We start from the raw sequence: 14,647 nt of genomic DNA, 5'->3' as shown, positions 1-14,647 counted from the left end.
CATCAATTCCTGGGGCATTTCCCATTTTGACTTTATTCATTGCTTCCACCACTTCCATCCTCCTGATTTCTTCCTGTCTTCTCACCTCCCTACTTCTCCCAGCCATTCCCCAGCCATTTATACTCGCATTACTTTCATTCTCTATGTTCAACAATTCCTTAAAGTGTTCTCTCCATCTGCTCACTCTTTCTCCCTTCTCAACTAATCTACCAGTTTTATCTTTCACTCCCCTACTAACTTCATTGCCACCCTGTTTGACTCTACCTCTTTCCAGAGCATTTTCTTACATTCCCTCCACTTGACACCGAAACTCCTTCCAAATTCCTAATCCACTCTCTTCTTACTCTCTCTTATTAATCTTGTCATATAACTCTCTCTTCCGTCTCTCAACTTCGTCCTCACTCCTATTTCTAATCCATTCATTATATGCTTTTTTCTTTTGTGTCACAGACTGTCTCACCTCTTCATTCCACCATGCTGTTCCTTGCATCCCCTTTCGTCTTCTCTTCACCCAACACACCACCTCACATGCTGCATGTCACGAATTCGTGCAAGTATATTTATACAAATTCGTGACATTGTACTTTGGTGAGAAAACCACGAACTCTAGTGGAATTCTCACTGGGCATCACTCAGTTCAACCGTCTCTGTATGCACTTCGATCGGGATGGTTTTCCGAACATTCTCACTGTTTCATAAGTGACCATTCTTATGCACGACATTAGTGCTTTCACTGAGTGACATTGTATGTCTATATCGTTCACCCTCTCTCCGTTGACCGTTGAAGTTAGGCCACGCCTACTTCCGGCAAACACGGCCAGTTCCTACCTCTTTTCACCGTTTGAGCTTAGTAACCTTTGGGTCGCCTCAGGGGTAGGATTGTTTGTGCCCAGCGTTGAGAGCAACGGTTCCGTTGTACAGCGAATTCCTGAATCTCCACCTCGACGGTGATCGGCTAAGTGAGCTTGCAGCGAATAGCAGCGCTTGGTGTTCATCACGCAGACACCCAGTCTTTCGTTTGGCTCCATCCCTTCACTGACCAGTATTTCAATTCGCTTTTCTAGGCTTAAGTTTCATTAGCTTTTGAATGAGCGAGTGAGTGTATTTCCTTTGTTATTTGAATTCATGAGTCCCTTAGTGGAATGAAGAGGTGAGACAGGCTGTGGCACAAAAGAAGAAAGCATACAATGAATGGATGAGAAATAGGGGCGTGGAAGAAGTTGAGAGGCGGAAAAGAGAGTTATATGTAGAAAGGAAGAGAGAGGTGAAAAGATTAGTAAGAGAGAGTAAGAAGAGAGTGGATGAGGAATTTGGAAGGAATTTGAGTGTAAAGTGGAGGGACTGTAAGAAAATGTTCTGGAAAGAGGTAAAGAGAGTAAGTCAGGGTGGAAGTGAAGTTAGCAGGGGAGTGAAAGATAAAAATGGTAGATTACTAGTGGAGAAGAGAGAAAAAGTGAGCAGATGGAGAGAACACTTTAAGGAATTGTTGAACATAGAGGATGGAAGTATTGCGAGTATAAGTGGCTGGGGAATGGCTGGGAAAAGGAGGGAGGTGAGAAGACAGGAAGAAATCAGTAGGACAGAAGTTGTGGGAGCAATGAAGAAAGTTAAATTGGGGAAAGTCCCAGGAATTGATGGAGTGTGTAGTGAAATGCTGAAGCATGGGGGAGAGATAGTAGTAGAATGGAAGTGGACGATGTGCAGATTGGCCTGGGAGGAAGGTAGAGTTCTGGAGGATTGGAAGTCAGGTCTAATTATTCCCTTGTACAAAGGAAAAAGGGAATAAGAAGTGTGTGGTAATCATAGGGGCATATGTGTTCTTAGTATAATACGAAAAGTGTATGGTAGGATACTTATTGACAGAGTTAGAGAAAGAACAAAGGAATTAGTTGGAGGAGAACAGGGAGGCTTTAGGAAGGGAAGAGGTTGTGAAGATCAGATATTCATTCTTAGATCTTTAGCAGAAAAGTTACCAGAGAAAGGAAAGAAGTTGTATGCAGCTTTCATGGATTTGGAGAAAGCATATGACAGGTCCGATAGAAAAGGATTGTGGAAAGTATTATGAATATATGGAGTAGATGGGATGTTGTTGATTGCTTTGAAGACTATGTATGATGGTGCTAAGGCTGCAGTGCGTGTGGATGGTGAACTAAGTGAATTTTTCTCTTTGAAGGTTGGGTTGAAACAGGGATGTGTCATGTCTCCATGATTGTTCAATCTGTACATGGACGAAGGGGAGCTGCAAGGCTTGGTGGATGAGATTTAGAGAGTGTGTAAGAAACGGAATCTAAAGGTGAATGTAGGGAAGAGTAAAGTGATGGTCTTTGAGAGAGGTGTAATCAGTGAATGTACAGTGAGGTTGGATGGTGAGGAACTGGAAAATGTGAGTACGTTTAATTACTTGGGTAGTGTAATGAGTAAGGATGGAGGTTTGGAGGGTGAAGTGCTTGAAAGGGTACAGCAGGAAAGAAAGGTTGCTGGTTCCTTGAAGGCAGTGATAAGAAACAGGGAAGTGAGCATGGAAATGAAAAAGTTACTACATGACAGTATTGTGATACCAAATCTAATGTATGGAAGTGAAGCTTGGACGTTGTTGGAAGGACACAAGGCAAGAGTGAGAGCAGTGGAAATGAGTTATTTAAGAGGAGCCTGTGGAGTCACATGGAGAGACAGGATGACAAATGAGGATGTGACTAAGAGTTGTGGTGTGGATGTGGATGTGATTGGAGCGTTAGGAGGAATACACTGAGGTGGTTTGGTCATGTGGAGAGGATGTAGCGTGAAAGACTGACGATGAGAGTGTATGTCAGTGAGGTGGAGGGGGGGAGAGGGAGGGGGAGGCCGAGGATGAGATGGAGGGATGGGGTGGAGAGGTATATGAGAGAGGGGGGTGTGAGTTGGGAGCAGGGTAGTGAAATGGCAGGGGACAGGGCGACTTGGAGGCGATTTGTTTGTGGCCACCCTGAACGGGATTAAGGCGTCTGGCAATAAATAGAAAGATAGATAGAGTCACCTAGTGACTGTGAATTCCCCTTTTGAATTGGTTTTTGAGATTCATATAACGTAAAATTATTTTATTGTAATAAAAAAATTTACAGTTCTTTTCTTTGAGCTTAATGTAGTTAGAATCGTGTTTTATTTCTCCACATTAAGCTTACTTTAGTTGCCGCTCCTAGTTTGCACAAACTCTTTACCATATCCATAACTGGTACTTAGGCCAATTCTTTTGTATCAAACTTAAATCCGTTGTGCCAGCCAGGAGTTAAGCACCGGCAAGAACCTGTTTATTATGATTAGTATTAGCTATTCATTGTCAGGGGTGAAGTCACTTTCTCAAGAGGCTAGCAGTACTAACAAACTGCACTCGTGAGTAATTAGTCTCTGCTGTGTAATGTTGGGAAAGTTTATAAATTCTCGTCCTTAGAGAATCAGTGAAGTAAGCCGGCACGAAGTAAAACTTACTACTTGATTTTTACAAGTCAATTCCTTGTGTTTACCTTCGAGTAATATCAGCATTAATTCTTAAATTCACTTCCCCCCGTGACATCTGGCGACCTCGCCAGGATATTAACTCCTAGCTCTAAAGTTATTAACGAAATAATACTCACTCACACCTAGGTATCTGTTATAAATGAGTATAGGCACTATCTTACTGCTTATTGCATTATTTTCTTCTTATTTTCTTCATCAGCTTATTTAGATACATCTGGTCACCACCAGCCTGTGCCAATATTCTTTATTTTTGCATATTAGTATTTCTCTGCAATACAGCAGTCAGTACTTAGTCTTTAGTCTACTCAGCCTTAATTGAGTTAACATCATGGCTACTAATATATATGTACAGGAAGCCAAAGATATGAGGCTTACCGATCCCCAACGAATTAAACAATATGTGTTCTCACAGTTTAGTTACGAGCAGCAGCGTGAGAATGATGCCCGTGAAGAGTGTGGAATTCAGCGTGAGGAACGCGAGAGAGAACGTGAACACGAGTGAAAACAACGTGAATACAAGCGAGAAGAACGAGAGAGAGAATGAGAACATGAATGTGTTTAGCGTGAGGCATGTGAGAAACATGAACTTGAGATGCTGAAGCTCAAGCAAGGCTCCTTGGCTTCAGACACATTCGGTGTAGCTAACCTAAGCTCCACGAGCTCTCTCCCTGCACATGTTCTGGCAACCCCGCGCCTCAAGCTTCCTTCGTACAAGGAAGGCGGGCAAATCGAGCTGTTCATATCTTGTTTTGAAGACATGGTGCAACTGTACCAGCTGGATGAGGCAGCTAAGCGGCTCCAGTTTCTTAGCTTGTTTGAGGGCCCTGCCCTCGATATTCTCCACAGAATTCTTGGAGACAATCTCACGTATGAGATGATGAAGGCCACACTCATCAAAGCATACGATCTCACAGTTGACGATGCCAGGAGTCAGTTTATGAGGATGCGTCTACAAGAAAAGGAGACTGCTGATCAGTTTCTTGATCGACTTACTGCTTGCTTAGATGAATGGATGGAGAAAGATGAAACCCCTCCCACGGGAGAGGGGATAATTGACCTCATCCTGCGCACGCAGCTGGAAAACTCGTGGCATGCTGAGCTTATGGCTCAGCTTAAGATCTGCCAGGTAAGGGATGCCAGCCAAATGGTGGAGAAGGCTGATGCATTCTTCACTGCATACAGGTATCAAACTCGTAAGCAACAGACTTGGAACAGGAAAGCTGACAAATCTGGGAAACTGTCTCAGACTGAACCCCAGCATCAAGGCCATTCTCAGAATAATGGCCAAGATCCAAACAAACCACAGAAGGACCAGGGGCAAAATACCCAGAAACCTGAGTGGATGCGGTATGACAAGCAGAACCCTAACCAGCAGCAGTATCAGTATTTCAAGCAGCAGCAGAGCAATTACAAACCACGTTACCGTCAGTCAGGACAATCGACTTTACTGTATCGGAGGCAGGATGCAAATGCAGCCTTCATTCCACAATAACTGCACAGTGGTGCCGCCCTCACCAGTACAGGTACTTCTCCACAGTTCACTAGTCCCCCAGCGACAGTGAACTCTCCATGACAGGTGGTCAATGCTCCAGCTCCTCAGATGGTGAGCACGACCCCTCAGTCATCTAGTTCTCAGGGCGCCACATTTGCTGCATCGTTCGTTCTGCAGTCTCATCAATGACTGGCTGCTACCTCATCAGACCCTTGCACCAGCAACACTGCCTTTCTTGTTCAGCCAGAGTTTGTGGGAGGTGTTTACATAAATGTTCTGAGAGATAATGGTTCCTCAGGTTGCTCTGTCAAGCAGAGTTTAGATTGGTCCAATGAGTACACAGGTAAGCAGATCCAAGTTAGACTTATTTATGGATCACGGAGATTGTTCCCTGAGGCACGTATCCAGGTGGCATCTCCCATTCATCTTCATTCAACAATACTGTATCATCAGCAAACAGCAACACCGGAATCTTCCAAATCTCATCCTCATTCATTAGAGGATGTTGGGGGTGGCTCTAATGAATGAGGGTGAGATTTGGAAGATTCCGGTGTTGCTGTTTACTGATGATACAGTATTGTTGAGTGAAGATGAATGGGAGTTGCAAGGTTTGGTGAATGAATTCGGGACAGTGTGTAGGAGGAGGAAGCTGAAAGTTAATGTAAACAAAAGTAAAGTTATGGTGTTTGAGAGGAATGAAGTCACAGAATGTACAGTGAGGTTGGATGGTGAGGATATGGAGAATGTGAGTGCATTCAAGTGTGATGAGTAAGGATGGAACTTTGGGGGATGTAGTGGGTGAAAGGGTACAGCAGGGAAGGAAGGTTGTTGGTTCACTGAAAGCAGTGATGAGAAATAGGGAGGTGAGTATGGAAGTTAAGAAGTCACTGCATGATAGTATTGTGATCCCTACCCTGATGTATGGAAGCGAGGCGTGGACCTTGCAAGAGGGGAACAAGTCAAGAGTGAGAGCAGTGGAAATGAGTTACTTGAGAGGAGCATGTGGAGTGACATGGAGGGACAGGTTGACGAATGAAGAAGTGAAGGAACGTTGTGGGGTGGATGTAGATGTGGTTGAGAAGATTAGGAGAAATACACTGAGGTGGTTTTCTGGGGAGGGGCACTAACCCTCTGCCAACCCACTTGCTGTCACGTAGGGAACACGTGTTGGTTGGTTATAAGGTTACCACCCAGCACTGTAAATGTTCGTTCATTCGTTTGAAGATTTCCTCCACCTATAATGGAGGCAGGGCCATACATTAGCCCGGTACTGTAAATGATTCCCTGGTTTTGCAGGAAATCATTTGGCTTGCCACTCAATGCAGAGCTACCCTAAAAACAGGTACCAGTACACTAAGTGGGTGGATGATGGGCGCCCCCACCTACCAATGTATAAAAAAAGAAAATTCCCAAAACACTATAATCAAGAGCTATTTTACTTTACAAAAAAAAAAAGTACGACTCAAAAGATCTTAGTAACTCTGGACCCATTTGCTTCTAATTAGTCATTTACTGTACAAACTCTTCATTAAAGTCCTTACGAACAGAAAAACAACAATCTTGGAAGAAAACCAACCTCTTGAACAGGCAGGATTCCGAACCGGGTATTCGACTACTGATCAAAACACAGTGATTCGGCTAATTGAGAAAACTACAGAATACAATAAACCACTGCGCTTTGGTTTTGTTGATTACGAAAAGGCTTTTGGCTCTGTGAAGCACATGGCAATTATAAGTTCATTGCGAGAACAAGGAGTAAATGAGAACATCGTAAAACTGCTCGAATACGCATATAAAGAGGGAACTGCTTGAGTTAAGTTATAAAAAGACTTGGAAAAAAATAAGACTGAGAAAGGCGTGCGTCAGGAAATACAATTTCGCCAAAATTATTTACAGCATGACCAGAAAGTATTTACAGAGAGCCAGACTTGGAAAACAAAGGAGTAAAATGGATTGAGAAAAGCTAAACCATTTAAGATTTGCAGATGACACTGTCCTAATGTCAGAAATAGTAGAGACATTGCAAGAAATGTTAACTGACCTGAACAGAAAAATCTCAAAATAGGGCTAAAGATGAACCGGAGTAAAGCTAAAGTAATACCGGTATTTAATCCACATACACCAAAGAACGTCATCAGAATAAGCGAAGAAATTCTTGAAGAAGTCGAGGAGTACAATTACTTGGGTCAAATACTAAAATTAACGAAAGATCATGATAACGAAATAAAAAGACACATTACAATTGGATGGAATGCCTTTGGTAAACATAAAGACATTATGAAAAGTAGCTTAGTAACATGTATGAAAAGGATATTATATAACGAATGTTTTATCGTAGCTATGACGTACGGGTTTGAGACCTGGAAGCTAGGTAGATCGATGGAAAACATACTAATTCGTTCTCAGAGAGTAATGGGAAAGATCAATTTGGGTGAGAAAGCAGACTGAAGTCAAAGACATTATAGAAGGTGTATCATTATTCATTATCTAATCCATCGCTGCCCCATGAGGAGCGTAGGAGCCCGGAGCTACGCAAGTTGGTCTTGACCTTTTAGATGAAAGTGACCAGCCTCATTCATCCCAGAGTGGCACTGCGTGAGCAATAATCCCCTGCCACTCCTTGGATATAAACCTTCACCGGTTCAATCCAATTGGAGCGTCTTAATTACCACTAAACCACCAGGCTCCATAGTTTGGGTATATGGTTACCACCCAGAGTAGTAAATGGTTTCCGGGTGTACAGGAAATTTCGCTTGTCGCTTAGTGTAGAGTCACCCATAGGCAGATGGAAGAGGAAAGGATGAAGGAAAAAAGGACAGGAGGGAGAGAATAAAGTCACCCATAGGCAGAAGGACGAGGAAAGAATGATGGAATGAAAGACAGAAGAGCAAGGAAGGAAAGAAAGAAGGAGGAGAGGAAAAGGCAGACACCCGAGAGCAGCACTATATCCAGTGAGTGGATCGTGAGCACCCCCACCTGCCACAATATATATATATATATATATATATATATATATATATATATATATATCTATATGGTAGGTGAGGATGTCCACCATCCACTCACTCAGTGTAGTGTTGCCTTATGGTCTCTACAGTGAGTGACAAGCCAAATGGTTTGTTGTACCCAGGAAACCATCTACTACGCTGGGTGGTAACCATATAACCGGGGTTTTTTGGCCGGGTTAAGTGTCGACCAGATTCCATTACCTAAGTCACTAAATTATGGCAAATGTTTCGGAGAGCCTCGGAGGGCCCAATACCTGCCCGGGGCCCCAACCAAATGGGCAGATTCGCATGGCCATGTGAAATGTGAGAGGTGTGAATGAGGAGAGCAAGAGGGTAGAAGTGGTGAATGTGTTGAAGAGTGTAAGATATGCAGTGATGGGACTGTGAGAAACAAAGTTGAAAGTGTGTGGAGTGGAGTCACAGGGTGTAAAGTGTGTAAGGGCGGGCATGACTAGGAAAAGAAAGAGTTGCATTGTTGATGAATGAAGTGTGGCAGAGTGCAATGAGAGATTACAAATGTGTCAGTTCGAGATGTATGTATGTCAAGTTCATGTCTAACAAGGTGAAAGTGGCAGTATTTGTAGCTTTTGCACCGTGTGAGGACAGGAGAGAGATAGAAAATGACATGTTTTGAGATGAGCTAGATGAAGTAGTAGGAGAAAGGCCCAGGAGTTACAAAGTGTTTGCAATGGGCGACATGAATGGGATAGTAGGCACTGGTCCTGTTAATGATATAATGGGTAATAATGGAGTACCAGGAAAGAATGGTAATGGGAAGCGACTAAAAGACGTGTCATGAAAGAAGGCTGTGGTTTTGTCATTCTTATTTCAAACAGAAAGATGCACATAAATTTACATGGTATTGAGGGAATGGCAATAGTGTTGAAAGGACCCTGATCGATAACGTGCTCGTAAGAAAACGATGCTGGGTAGTGCTGCTGATACGAGGGCCGTGAGAGGACGATGAGGAGGTTTGTTAGATAATATGACTGTTCTATGCAAGATCAAGCAGCGCGGAGTGAGGTGGACCAAGAGAGAGAGGAGCAGTCAGGGAGAGAGACGGAAAGTCGAGGAGCTGAGGATCAAAGAAATGGCAGATGATTACTGGGGCATAGTAAGGGAGGAGCTGGAATCAACGAATTGGAATTAAATGGACCTGGACAGCCTATGGATTACGTGCAAAGATTGCTTGGCCAGGAATGCAAACGAGCTGTGTGGTGTGGCAAGAGTAACAACAATGAAGAAAGTTACGGCATGGTTGGATGAAGAGGTTAAGAGAGCAATGGAGGAAAAGAAGAAGTGGCTAGAGTGGATGCAGGACAGGGACTCGGTTGAAATAAGAACTGAAAGTACTGAGAGCAAGAAGTACGTTAAAAGATTAGTGAAGAGGAAAAACGAGGTAATTGATGATCTATGAAGAAATGAATTCAAATTACTCTGAGAATAGGAAGTTATTCTGGAAAGAGGTGCGGAAATGTAGAAGTGACAATAGATGGAAGTGTGAAAGTGTGAAGGACGTCATAGATACCTATCCCATGGGGATAAATTAAGTACCAGATGGAAAGAATATTATGAAAGGCTGATGAATGGGGATGGAGAAAGCAAAGCGACTATTAAAATGACTGATTTTCGGAGTGTACAGAGAAGGATGGCAGTGCTAGGAAACTTGACACTTGCAGAGTTGAAGAACGCTGTGAAGCGGCAAAAAATGGGAAAGTAGCTAAGGTTGATGAGGTATATGCAGACATTATTAAGTGTAGTTGGGAGAGTGGAATGAAATGCTTCTTGGAGATATGTAAGAAGGCATGAATGAGTGAAACTGTGCCAGTAGAGTGGCAAAAGGCAGTGACTGTTCCGCTATACAAAAAATAATAAAAGGTGAGCGAGGTGAATGCAAGAATTATCGTGGCATAAGTCTATTGAGTGTTGTAGGTAACGTATATAGAAGAATAATACAGAGAAGGTAAGAAAGATGCCAGAAGTCCTAATGAGTGACGAACAGGTGATTTTAAAGTGGCAGAGGATGTATGGATCAAATATTTGCAGTGAGACGTTAGTGGAGAAGGCGTGTGAGAAGGACAATAAGGTGTTTATGGCATTTATGGATCTGGACAAAGCATGCGACAAAATAGACAAAGAAGGATTGTGGAAGGTTTTGAGCATGTACTGAGAAAATGGTAAGGTGCTAGGTGCCGTTAAAAGTTTTTGTGATGGTACTGAGGCATGTGTAAGGGTTAATGGGCATCTAAGTAAATGGTTCACGATCAGTGTGGGCGCTCGCAAAGGTTGCGTGATGTCCCCATGGTTGTTCAATATATATATGGATGAGGGTGATGAGAGAAGTAATAACAAGATTAAAAGAAAAGGGATGGCGTTGGTAATGAATGGTGATAGATGGAATATCTCGAATTTGTTGTAAGGTGATGATGCAATGTTACTTGCAAATACCGGACAACAGCTTGGTAAACTAGTGGAGAGTTTTGTAGATGCCTGTGAGCGTCGTGCCTTGAGAGTAAATGAAGAAGAGAATAATGTGAAGATTACAGAGAGAGAAGGCGACTTCCAGTGTGATGTTACAATGAATGGAGAAAGACTCGAATTGGTGAGAGTTCAAATACCTGGGTACAGAGAGAAAAAAAAAAGAGGAATATGTGAGAAAAAAGGGAGAAAGTAGAGTGAGACAAGGAACGAACGTAGCTTGTGTTATGAAAACCTTGATAAGAAACAGAGGCTTGAGCGTTGCAGGTGCACGAAGCTTACATGAAGGAGTGTTAGTGCCAACTTTAACATAAGGATGTGAGACTATGGTGTGGCGTGAAAATGAAAAGTCAAGAGTAATAGCAGTGGAACCGGGAATGCTGAGGAATGTATGTTGAGCACAAAGAGTAGATAGAATACGGAATAATGTGATACATGAAAGATGGGAGTGAGGAAGTCTGTGGACACCAGAAACGAAGAGATTGTACTGAGATGATTTGGTCATGTTGAGAGAATGGATGACAATAGAGTGGTGGAAAACGTATATCTCAGCGAATTTGAAGGAGGGAGGAGGCGAGGTAGGTCGAGAAGAAGGTTGAGGGATATGGTGGATGAGTGTGTGAGGAAAATAGGAATGGAAGTTGGTGAGGCTAAGGGACTGACAAGAGCCCGAGGTGGCTGGATAAATTTTTTGCGGAAAAGCGCTTAACCAGGGATTTGGCACCCCCTTTTAACGTGACAGCGTTCGGATTGGCTCTTATCAGATAGGCATATGTGAAACTACAGAACGCGGTGAAAAATTTGTGGCCTATCTGATGGAGTCAGGATTTCGAGGGCCTGAATGATGAGTGAGTGGAAGAGTTGCCCACTGAATTGGGCAAACATCGGTTGTCGGGAAGTTGCTACTCCTCACCCTGCCCTAGGGCGGGAAAGGAGGTCCGAATGATGATAATGATGATATATGAATGTGAATGTATATCTATCTATCTATCTATATAGATAGATAGATAGATAGATAGATAGCTTTGTGGTAGGTGGAGGCGCTCACCATCCACTCACTGGATGTAGTGTTGCCGTCGGGTGTTTGCCCTTTGCTCTCCTCCATCCTTCTTTCCTTCCATCTTCTTTTATCTTTCCTTCATTCTTTCCTCGTCCTTCTGCCAACGGGTGACTTTACACTCCCTCTTCTGTCTTTCTTTCCTTCATTCTTTCCTTGTCCTTCTGCCTACGGGTGACTTTACATTCCCTCTTCTGTCTTCCTTTCCTCCATTCTTTCCTCTTCCTTCTGCCTGTGGGTGACTCTACACTGAGTGACAAGCCAAATGGTTTCCTGTACACCAGGAAACCATTTACTACGCTGGGTGGTAACCATATAACCAAATTTTGGCGCCTAGTGGTTTAGTGGGTAATTATTGCGCTCCAATCGGATTAAGCCGGTGAAGGTTTATATCCAAAGGGTGGTTGGGGTTGATTGCTCATGTAATGCCACTCAGGGATGAGTGAGGCTGGTCACTCTCATCTTAAATGTCGGGACCAACTGCCTAACCCCGGGCTCCTACGCTCCTCATGGGGCAATGTAGGATTGGATGATGGAAGGATGGATGGATATATATATATCTATATATACTGTATCTCTCTCTCTCTCTCTCTCTCTCTCTCTCTCTCTCTCTCTCTTTATATATATATATATATATATATATATATATATATATATATATATATATATATATATATATATATATATATATCGTTTTCGTTTTTGATGGCTCCAACATGTTTGCATGCGTCGGCCTTGGGCACCTAATGGCGGCTCTTCGTGCTGCTCGATCTCTGGCAGCTTCCCCATTTAGTCCCATTACCCTGAGGTAACACTGAGTGACCTCGCCCCAGGTCTTTTTTGGTCTACCTCTTACTTCCCTTTCCCCAACGTTAACACTTCTCACTTTCTGCACCCAATTATCATCCCCCATCCTCTCTACATACCCAAATCATCTCAATCTACCTCTCCTCATCACAACATCAGTACGCCCCTGTCCCATCGTATCTCTCAACCCTTCCATCATAAACCTAGACCTCCCAGGCCTTGCACTCAAGGATGCACATCCATCTTATTAATGTCATGTACGTTTAAACCTGCAAATATCCTCTTCCTTTACTTCCAAGGTCTCACTACCAAATAACAATACACTCCCAACACATACCGCATACAATGATCCCTTGGCACGTAGGGAGAGCTTTCTCAATGTTAGGAGAAGCAACAGTTCCCTGAACTTCCAACCATTCCTCACTCTGGCCACAAAGGTAGCTCACCTCCCGCACATAACATGTCTCCCAAACAACAAAACCCTTCCACACACTTGGAGAGAGAGAGAGAGAGAGAGAGAAATACATACATATATATTTATATATATCATCATCATCTGGACCTCCTTTTCCACTTTAGGGCAGGATAAGGAAATATATATATATATATATATATATATATATATATATATATATATATATATATATATATATATATATATATATATATATAATATATATATATATATTTTTCCCGAACAAACCTTTACGAACAGTGCAGATGCACACCATATGCCCGAGACGCACCTTTGACGGACTCATGACACCAACAATTCCCCTCATCTTTTAGTACATGTTTCATAAACTCTGGATCCCACGTATCTGTAAGGTACAGTGACTCAGTGAGCGAGTGTCCGGGTTAAGGACACACATTTGGCCGTCAGTGTGGGTGCAGCAAAAAGTAATTCAGCTGAAAAAATGATGTCTAACAACGGCTGGAAACTTGATATACTAGCTGCCCAACGTAATATTTTCATAAAATATTTATGGCTTAGAATGTCCTCGTGAATCACGTCCTGATGTTATTACGTCAACTCTTTGATCACCATGTATATGCTCTATCCATGTCACAGCTACAAATGCTTTGATTATGGACTTCGTTGTAAATACAAATGAGTGTTTCAGCTTGAAGGTGGCGTCTCTTCGTCTTTAGATTTTATCCTAAGTTCACGTTGTTTTAGCCATGATTCATGCTATTACTCATCTATGGATTACCAAAAAAGGAGGGAAGGGGTAAAATGAAAGTTATATCGAACTATCGGTCAAAGTGTCTTACATCATATTAATGAAAATCACCTGGAGGCACTACTGATCATAATCATGACATACTACTAGGGCAAATGAACTCTTGTCGTTGTCACTAAGATAAAAATTTTACTGTTATTCACGTTCCCACCAGACGATTTTTTCAACTTTCGAAAAGACTTAAATGAAGGAGAGCGTTCGATGCAATCTCCAGTACCCTTTCAGGCCAAAAAATATTTACTTCTACTTAAATCTGCAGACTTCCAGACTCTTATCTCAGTTCAGGGAAACGTGGTGTAGTGAGGGGGTTAATATGGTTTATAACCAACATATGGAGATCGAAAATACTTTTAAGAGATTAATAAAACAATCTTTTCCTAACGAGAATGAAATATGGAAGATGTCTCAAGCTGAGCGAATCCGCCCATTTCCTACCACGTTGTATTTGTGGCTGGATTTTATTACCAACTTATTTTACTCAAATTAGGGTGCATCTATGATAAATGGGAAAAATTATTATCTAAGATAATTGCTTCAACAGGAAGTAGGGTTTCTGTTGTATTCTTGGTACCGAAGAACGATTTTGTTCAGGTTACGAGGGATTTCTCGGCCTGAACTCGTTAATCAATTAACCAAGGGGAAGAACCTCTTTAACCTACCTGCAGAGACATAGTAAGCTGATCTTCTCCATTATGGGCTGAGCAGAGAGCAAGAGAAGATGACACACAGGTGGGGGCAAAACCAACAGCCTGCAGGAGAGTGGAAACAGTAGGACAGTCACCGTGTAGGTTGTGGTTCCCGGCAGGCTGTGAGGTAGGGATGGTGGTGCCCAGTGTGGTAGCAACTAACACCACAACCATCACCGCACTTACATGCACATACACGCCCATTATGTCGATCATGCCTTGGATTCTTGGTCTTGCCCCTACCCGACTATTTCACTAAGCTTAGAAAACACTGGTGACTAGACGAAGCGCCAGATGGCCCAAGAGTGGCGGTCAACATGAACACCCTCACCAGCACTCCTCGTATTCAAGGTCGCCGGATCTCTGCTAGCGTCATCAGCCAT

At 42.8% G+C, this 14,647-nt stretch overlaps 1 protein-coding gene across 1 annotated transcript in view; it reads right to left on the bottom strand.

Annotated features, from left to right (window-relative positions):
- LOC145392332 (microfibril-associated glycoprotein 4-like) overlaps window positions 1-14,468 on the bottom strand; it is a 59,883-nt gene extending 45,415 nt beyond the window's left edge. Inside the window, exon 1 of the mRNA XM_080266744.1 lies at window positions 14,238-14,468. Coding sequence (XP_080122870.1) covers window positions 14,238-14,468 — 231 coding nt within the window. The remainder of the gene's footprint in view (window positions 1-14,237) is intronic.
- Between the last annotated feature and the right edge of the window lie 179 nt (window positions 14,469-14,647).

The sequence above is a fragment of the Coenobita brevimanus genome, chromosome 2 (assembly GCF_032717465.1).
Source record: "Coenobita brevimanus isolate Jiangsu-jjx chromosome 2, ASM3271746v2, whole genome shotgun sequence".
NCBI classification, from domain to species: domain Eukaryota; kingdom Metazoa; phylum Arthropoda; class Malacostraca; order Decapoda; family Coenobitidae; genus Coenobita; species Coenobita brevimanus.
Note: the sequence above shows the minus strand (reverse complement) of the source record. Positions and strands in the feature narration are given on the sequence as shown.